Consider the following 8,668-nt stretch of genomic DNA (forward strand, 5'->3'; position numbering starts at 1 on the left):
GGGCGGGTGTCGGGGCGGTGAGATCTGGTGGATGGTGTTGTGGAGGTTCCCGCGGTGTCGTCCTGCAGCAACGGGGGGCAGGAGTTTGGGGACGGGGCCAGATGGGGGGGAGGGTTAAGACTACAACTCCCAGCATGCGTTTCGCTCGAGAGCCCTATAGCCCTGGCGGGCAGTATTGCATTCCGGGAGTTGTAGTCCGCGCTGAGGACTAGTGGTTCTGCTAACGCTGTCCCACAAAACCTGTAGCTACTGGAGGACGGGGAAGAGGCAGGGCTTGTTTATAGGACCATGGGGGAATGGCTTTAAACTGACATAGGAGAAATGTAGATTAGATAGAGGAAAGAAACTCTTCCCTGTGAGGGTGGTGAGGTGAGGCACTGGCACAGGTTGCCCAGGGAAGCTGTGGCTGCTCCAACCCTGGCAGTGTTCAAGGCCAGTTTGGATGGGGCTTGAAGCAACCTGGTCTAGTGGAAGGTGTTCCTGCCCGTGGCAGGGGGTTGGAACTGAATGTGTTTTAAGGTTCCTTCCAACCCAAACCATTGTGTGATTTAGCTGGTGTTCATTGTGACTGTCTGTCGAGCTGCGATCCTCTGTGTGAAGGGAGAAGTGGCCTGAAGGAATGCAAGAAAAACTGAATACATCTGAGTTGCTGTTGTACTTAGAAAAGAGAAAGGTAGTGTGGTGTAACAACTATTCTCTCTTGTGTGGTTCTTTTTTCCTCCATCTCTATAGCGAGTAAGAAAAGAAAGTGTAGGTTTAAACCGCAGCTGATGCGAGGGGTTAACCAATGCAAGGGAGTTAGGGTTAAGGGATGATTAATTAGAGGCTGAAGTTGCTTGCTAAACAATGTAGACTGCTGATAAGAGGAAGGAACTGTAAATTAGTTCCTGCCCTCTGGACCCCTAAGCTGGCTAAAACCACCTTTGGGGTTTAAACACCCAGGGAGCATGCCGGACAACTAGAAGTGAAAAGTTCAGGCCTGAGGCGACAAGTTCAGGCTCATTTACTTCATCTTGAGACCCTCGCCGGTAACCCTTAGGGGACACTGTGCAGGCGCAAAGGACCTTTTAGCTCATTATAATATGATACGGGGATAGGACATGAATATGTATAGGCGTATTGTGTAACCTAATAGATATATATTACTTTAGAGGATAAATGTAGAGGGAAACAACACTGGGCTGTGTATGCCTTTGGAGGAGCTATCCCCCATGTGCCTCAGTGCTGAATAAAAGCATACCTACTTTACAACCTTAACGAGTTGTGGAGTTTATCTGCATATCACAGTAAGGAACATTATAGTTAAGTGCTAGGGCAAAAAGTTCTGGTAATAAGATGACTGTACTAAACTGCATTACAAAGATAAAGAATTTCTATTGCTGGAGGCCTTTAGGAACAAATTAGACTGTTCAGTTTAGAAAGAGGTGTGAAACAGACAAAGACTCATCTAAAAGGCAAATGGAGATGCTTTTTTAGTGGTCCTGCACTTCAATAAGTATGCAAGATTTAAAAGGCTTAGGGTTAGCAAACATGCAAATGTTTGGACACATTTAGCACTGGGTGTTTCCATCTAATTTTGTTTGTTAATGTGTGGTTGTACTGTATGGGCTGTAATTGCTGGGTTTTAACTTGGGTTTTGTCCTCCTGCTTCATTTGGTTTATGGATAATGAACGTCATGTATATTGCAGTAAAATGGGGAAGACCGCTGGTGGGACATCAGTAAAGAAAACAGTTAAATCACAAAATCAACCAGGGCATTCCAGCAAGAAAAAGGGAACAGATATAGAAGGAAGAAAACAAGGTCATAAAGGAAAGGTAATCATTATTTTGTATCAAATTAGAAAAGTAACCAAAGGGGGGAGGAGGGGGGGGGAGGGAGGGAAGAGGCATTTTTGCCTATTTTTGAACTGGAATTTTTAGAGAATATTTCATTAACTAAACACAGTCCTCTTGAGGAAATGTCCAGTGTGAACAGGTCTTTTGACACCCAGTGCCTTAGCTGCTTCCTGGTTTCTAGAATTTCTAGTTGTGTGCTACTGTGCCTGTGACAAGTAGAGGGAAACATTGCCCAGTCATTAATAAAAGGGCAGGCTGGCTGTGCAATTATGAAGAGCTGCATAGTATCTGTTTGAACAGAGTGATAAACTCAGACATCATTTAGCTCTATTTGTTCAGTCCTGGAATATATTCCCTGCATGTCTCAGGATTGGCATAGGCAGCTTTTTGTTGGAGAGAGCTTGCTTAACCCCTGAATTTATGAATGACATGAATTCAAGATGTGGCTAGACAGCCAAATACCTTATGCATTTCTTATTTCATGACCTCATTCTTGGAATGGGAGGAATGAGGATGAGTGAATTGCTTTCCTCAACCTGCTTGAGATGAATTACTGTTTTTCAGTTCAAAAAGCCTTTTTTGTGGTGAGCATCAACAGACCTCTGTCAAGCATTGACGAGTTTTCACAGTCTTTTTACAGTGGATTGCTAGTAGTAGATGGTGTTTCAAAATTACCACATTTGCTGCAAGTGCTTTTCTTCAGCAGGTCACTCAGACAGTCAAAAGGAAAGCTGAGGAAGACAGCGACTATTCCCCTGCAAGTAGGATTGTATTCTTTCTTTATGTTTCCTTATGTTTGTCTAATGTAAATTCAGTGTTTTAAAAAAACAATAAAACTTGCTGTGTTGAAATCCTAGATATATGAAGCGTCACTGAAATAAGTTTCAGACTTTTCTTTCTGAATGGTAACAGTATTTGCAGTGCAGTCTTAGCTGGTGAGTATTCACAGAATCATAGAATCATAGAATATTAGGGTTGGAAAGGACCTTAAGGTCATCTAGTTCCAACCCCCTTGCCATGGGCAGGGACACCTCACACTAAACCATGTCACCCAAGGCTCTGTTCAACCAGGCCTTGAACACCGCCAGGGATGGAGCATTCGCAACTTCCTTGGGCAACCCATTCCAGTGCCTTATACTATATATGTGTTGTATATGCATGAATTAATCATATACTTTTGTTTGCAAGTAGTGTTCTTCTCTTGTAAAATCCCACCACAAGCACCCAGAACATCTCGTCACAGGTCATAGTCTTCTCTGTTAACCCTCTGTCTTAAGACTGGTGTGCTGTGTTGGATGTACAGAGATGCAGCCCCTGCTGCACCGAATTTATCTCCTAGGTATATTCTCACTCTATTTTATTTCAGTCTGGGTTTTCTTGCTTGTATTGCCAGTGACTTTGGGAAATATATCTTTAGAATGAAACTACTGTAATAAAGATACTTTTCTGGTTTGTGCTTTTTAAACAGCTTGTGACTTGAAAATAAGAAATACCACCTAATGCGGATAGATCTGACCTGATAAATTTGTGACATGGAAAAATCTTAACTGTTACGCCTTTGACTATGATCTAAATGGAGTCAAAAGCTGTCTATCCAGGTTTGACAAATCATATTTTTTTCTTTTTTGCCTTCGTATTAACAGGAGAAAAAGTTTTTTCAAAAAAAGTGAAGCTAACCAGTGCTAAAATAGGATCTTGGAAGACTCTCTCAGAGAACAGTAGGCAGTTTCTGGAAACTTTAATGGATTCAATAATACTGTAAGTGCCAGATGTCTTGGTGGTTGGAATAAAGTAAAAATCATGACGTTGCTTGAACTGGAAAAGCTTTGCATTTTTGGGCAATGTGGCTGGCTATGTATAGTTTGTCTGGTATAATATAATGCTTTATATCTGAATTTAGAAACTGTTAGCTAGAGAAGTTCTACATTCACCTAATCTGATGTACTCCCTGTACTTGCAGGCTTTGCAATGAAAATTCTGCCTTTATTTTCTTTCCAGATCTATTTTGTACCAACAAAGGGAAAGAAAAGGTGATGTTCAGGAGCACCTCAATTTACTGAAAGAAAGGTAAGAAATTATAATTAAAAAAAAAAGAGAGAAGGATTTAGTTTATCCAGTTGTTTTGTACCATGTTTACAGAATTGCTTCTGGGAGCATTTAGGAAATTTCCATTTAGGAAATCTTGGAAGGGGGACTTGGTGCAAAATCAATTGGGGAAATATCTCAACAGTTCGTTGATTGAAGTGGACAAGCAAATGTAGATGAAAGACCCACTTTAACTACTTCTATAGGAGTAACAGAACCGAGGAGGTATTCTTAAATGCTCCTTAATCAGCTTTGTACTCTTTATACAGGGTTTAACTTTGCAGGCAGTTATTTATTTTGTTACCATCTCATGAAAGTGGAGGGAGTAGTTATAGCAAAACTTTCTTAAAGGCTAGTTCATTTTCTGGCTGTCGAAGTTACTTCAAAGTGAATTGAAATTTTGTGTTGGAGCATAACTTGTAGCCTTTTTATGTCATTGTGGGAGTAGTTACGTACACTCTCTGAAAATTTTTGTCTGTGTGTGTATGTATTCTAGGCTCTTATCAGCATAGGGCCTAATCCTATATGTTGCTTTCTTTATTCTTACAGTGCTTCAGGATTCAAACATGAGGAGCTAGTTTTTCATAAGTTATTTTGTTTAAATGTTTAATTTGTAATATTTAATTTCTGAGTTGCCAAACTTCTGCAGTCTTATCTGAGATGCATGGCTGTTTGGTGTACCAATACGGAATTGGAAGGACGTTTGAGAGCAAGCTGAAACTCTTCCTCTGGTGTAAAACGATATAATGTTTCACAAAAGCACTTACAGATTTTACTAAAATGATCTTTTTTGGAAGCAGTTAAAAATGCTGCTTTTAGAACTTAGTTTTACTTTCCAAGCAGAAAGGTTAGAACTGGGAAAATATTAGTTAATGTCAGTTTGCAGTCAGGAAGTGTACAGGCCATTGGGATAGAAACCACACAATGTCAATGTAATAGCAAAGGTTAGAGTGGTCAGATTTCTTGTTTGTAGTTTCTCCCTTAGACATCTATTCCATGTGATTTTTGGAAAACAATTTAAGACAGCTTTTTATTCTGTTTGGATCCTTTCACTTCACTGGCAGTAACTGGGCTAAACTGAATTCAGTTTCTCTCAGAGAAGTCATTAGTAACTTTCTTCTTGCTTTGCAAAGAATTCCAAACAAATTATGCTCTTCTTTCTCTGTAATAAAGAGTGCTGAGATGTTTCAGGACTTTAAAGGTGCCTCCACAGAAGCTGGGCAACCTGAAGAATCTCTCGAACCTTCAGATGGCGGAGAAACAAATGCTAAAGGCAAATGAAGAGTGTTTGGTACGATTGCAGGTATGAAAAGCAAGGAAGGGAGAAAAATATCTTGCCTATCTGCTGTTGCTCATTGTGTTGTAGCTTCTTAGTAGTTGGACTGTTGTCTGTGTCTGTGGTGTTGTGAGTTGACATCCGCTATTCATCATTATCACTCACTTTCACTACAAAGCAGTGTATCTTTTCGGATGATTTTTCAGTGACTTGGCTGATGCTGATTATCAGCGTCTCATACACAAAAGACTTACCATCTCTAAGGTAAATTTTATTCTGGTTTTATGTCTATTTTGTCTTAGGAAGAAATAAATGAAGCTAAGCAATCAGCAGACCGCAGGGAAGAAAATATACAGCAACTGCAGTACAAAATCCAGGTGCTCAAGAACCAGTTAGAGGAAGATGAAAAAAAGGCCAAGAAGGTATTCCCAATAGATGCTATGGTTTAAGCTGAAACTAGGACAATGCTGTTGAAAGTTTAGTTTTCAGAAATTGGATAATGACAGCCAGTTTATTTTCCTACTTGTGTGCCTGAAGTTTGGTTTTGGTTTAATTATCTATTTTTAACTCTTTTCCCCTTTTTAGGTATTCCAGGAAAATGTCAGTGGAGCACTCCACCTTCCAAAACTCCCCAGGCGCAGTTTACAGGCACCCACTTTGCAGGTGAGCATGGAATATATTTTCAGAGATGCCTTGGCTAGAGAAGGAAGGCAAGAGTGTGCTTTTATCACTTAACCTCTGCCAAGGGGGCAATTCTGAAAATTCTGAAATATAGGTGGTTTTTTTTTCTTCCTTTTTTCATTTAGATCTATTAGATTAAATTTAAAAAAAACAGAACAAAACCCTAAACCCCCTGCCATTTAAGGGATCACATGTCTTTTCCTAGGAACCCTGTGGTCTTAGGGAACCTGTAATTTATTTTATGAAATATCTCTCTGTAACTGATGGAAGGAAGACTGTCTCATTCTGTGTACAGCTAGGCTGCATGAAAGTGAAATTTCTGTTGGACTTGATGAAAGCTGTTGTTTGTTGTCTTTTATTTTGTTTTCCTTTTAGGAAGAAATTTTGAAGATGGAAAATCAGAAAGGTCTTTTAAAGGATATGAATGCTATTCAGCAGTCAGCTGACTTGAAGAACTTGTTAACCCTCATTGAAAAGACCTATGAGAAGGTGGACTTCCTCTGAAAAACTGAAATATACATATATATATATATATCTCAAATGGAAAGAAAAATAGAATTACCTGGTTTCTATATGGAGCCTCCTTTGAAGAAGATAACCTGGGCTAGCACTCTGTGTTACTGTAGAGCAGCAGGATGCTGATCATGGAAACACTATTTTCTTCTAGTAGTTTTACAGCTGTAACTGCTGAATTTCTGTTTCTGTGAATATTGATATACAAATATGTAGAGTCATTCTGCAACTGTAGTGATTTAAGTGATCGATCCAGGTTTTGGGGTTGGGTTTCTTTTTTTGTACCTGTGATGACTTCTAATGATACTACATACTATCTTAGGATTCTTGGTCTGGGTATTTTTATAGGATGAGTAACATATTCCATTATATTTGGACATTTATTATCACATTTATAGATCAGTGCAGGTAGTATCTGTTACCAAACTAACGTTTGTTTTGGAGTTAAATCCACTTTAAATTTGAAACACAGATTTTAAAGTATGATTATCTGATGCTCAGTTGCAAATCTCCAGTTCAGCTTTCTTACTACTTTTAACTAAAAAAACCTCCATGGTAGGGAATTGAATAATTGAGTATCAAATATACATGATATTTTTACACTTTTACATTCATCACTTAAACCAGGTGGGTCGTATTATTTTTTTTAATTGGGTTTTGTTGTTTGGGATTTTTTATGGTTTTTGGTTTTGTTTTTTTGTTGTTGTTGTTGTTGTTTTTTCTTTATATGTGTATATATATGTTTTAATGCAGATGGCTGAGAATGCAGGTAAGAGCATTACAGAGCAAAGCTCTAATCTAAGAGTTGTGTACTCACCTTACATTTTATTAACTGTCAGGTCATCTTCCGCTTCAGAGGAAGAAAATAAAGTTGAAAGTATCTTTTCCTGTGCACTTTAACCTCTCCCCTATTTTTTTCATGATAGAGCTTCTCCCTTAAAAGATTAAGTGCCTTCTCCAGTCAAATTATCTACTGGAAGACAGCAGTGCTCTTTATGTCGACTTACCCCTCAGATACCTGGTGTTTTGTTTACAAGCTGCTGATACTCCTAATGAGACTTAAGATAATTATCTCTATCCTCCTATGAGAGATTAAAAGCCTCTCTGTAGCTGCTACATGTAGGGTCAGGAAAGCCAAACTAAGTACTTGTTTGGTTTATATTTATTTTGTATTGCATGAAAAAAAATATAAATATTTAGAAATAATAGGATTTTGATCAAGGACAAGGGGAATATTTACTGACATAACCACTGCTCATTGTAACTTAACACAGAGTATGAGTTCAGGATTTTACTGCATGCCAGCTATCTTAATTTTTGTTAAGCAAAGATATACTGCTTTCAGTAAGGGTGATTTACTTGCAAACAATTTACCACGTGGGTTCTGAACTTCATGAACCACATAGATACCTTTTTTTCTTTAAAAAAAAAAAAAGGTATGGAGTATTTGTTCTCAATCTGAAAGTACCTGAGGTCGTAAGAACTGTCCTTAAGTAAAAGTAGGTAAAAGTAGTTGTGTATTCAAACACATATCGAAGTTGCCTGCCTTTAGATATAGTTGCATATATGTTGATGTGCTGTGACGCAGAGGCAATTTTCCTCTTGATAACGATGAACAAATGGAGTACAAGATTCAAGAAAATTTGATAAAAGGGCAATTATAGTAAAAAGAATGAATTTACAAAGTAATTTAAGTTCTCCACCTACTGCACTTTTAGGTGGAGTTTGGTTTAATACATGTCATTTTGACCTGGACTGAAGTTAAGAGAGAGCACCATCACAAATGCTCATTGACTGCATGGAGGGAGAGTAGGAAGGAAAATAAGGTTTTACATGTCACTGGGGGACACTTCCTATCTGTGCTCAGCAGATATCCGGTGATGTATAAAGCTTTGGTTTGGGGAAAATTCTTTCTGCAGTTTCTATTCCAGAAACTTCCTATTTTCACAGTCAATAGAAGAATTAGGACAAGCAATAAATACAAATAAGGCGACCATCATTATGCTCAGTGAGGGAAAGGACCCTTGTGCACCCCATAGTAGACAGTGATGTTCATTGCACCAGTACTCTGCTGATGAGCCCTGACGTCTCTGGATGGCATCCTGAGAATGCTGGGCCTGAACCAAGAGTACCACTCAACTCCCCTGCTGCCTATGCGGAGACAACAGAGGCAGAGGCTTGAAGCACCATCAACCTAGGGCTACTTTGGCCCTCAGGCAATTCTAACTTACTTTTACTGTTGTCAGGCAGTGGGAGCCCTCTGAGAGCTGGAATTT

The 8,668-nt window shown here is 39.0% G+C and overlaps 1 protein-coding gene across 2 annotated transcripts; it reads left to right on the forward strand.

Annotated features, from left to right (window-relative positions):
• Positions 1-16: 16 nt before the first annotated feature.
• CENPQ (centromere protein Q) lies at positions 17-6,711 on the forward strand. 2 transcript variants are annotated; one of them, XM_062638505.1, is made up of 9 exons: positions 17-45; positions 1,690-1,816; positions 2,541-2,598; positions 3,481-3,595; positions 3,836-3,904; positions 5,096-5,225; positions 5,501-5,620; positions 5,784-5,861; positions 6,255-6,711. In XM_062638505.1, exons 1-9 carry the CDS (start codon positions 32-34, stop codon positions 6,381-6,383), a joined length of 840 nt encoding a protein of 279 aa, XP_062494489.1. In that variant the 5' UTR covers positions 17-31; the 3' UTR covers positions 6,384-6,711. The 2 variants fall into 2 exon arrangements, with proteins under 2 accessions (XP_062494489.1, XP_062494490.1); XM_062638506.1 differs by having other exon boundaries at positions 25-45; positions 2,544-2,598.
• The last annotated feature ends 1,957 nt before the right edge of the window (positions 6,712-8,668 follow it).

The sequence above is a fragment of the Pezoporus occidentalis genome, unplaced genomic scaffold (genome assembly GCF_034315485.1).
Source record: "Pezoporus occidentalis ecotype Australia unplaced genomic scaffold, CSIRO_AGI_Poc_V1 ctg57, whole genome shotgun sequence".
Classification (NCBI taxonomy): Eukaryota; Metazoa; Chordata; class Aves; order Psittaciformes; family Psittacidae; genus Pezoporus; species Pezoporus occidentalis.

What these genes read in the sequence shown, in the direction of transcription:
- CENPQ (XM_062638505.1), top strand. An exon ending in TTAATGGATTCAATAATACT is followed by an intron (nt 3,596 to 3,835) that starts GTAAGTGCCAGA and finishes TTTTCTTTCCAG; the next exon opens with ATCTATTTTGTACCAACAAA. An exon ending in AGTGTTTGGTACGATTGCAG is followed by an intron (nt 5,226 to 5,500) that starts GTATGAAAAGCA and finishes ATTTTGTCTTAG; the next exon opens with GAAGAAATAAATGAAGCTAA.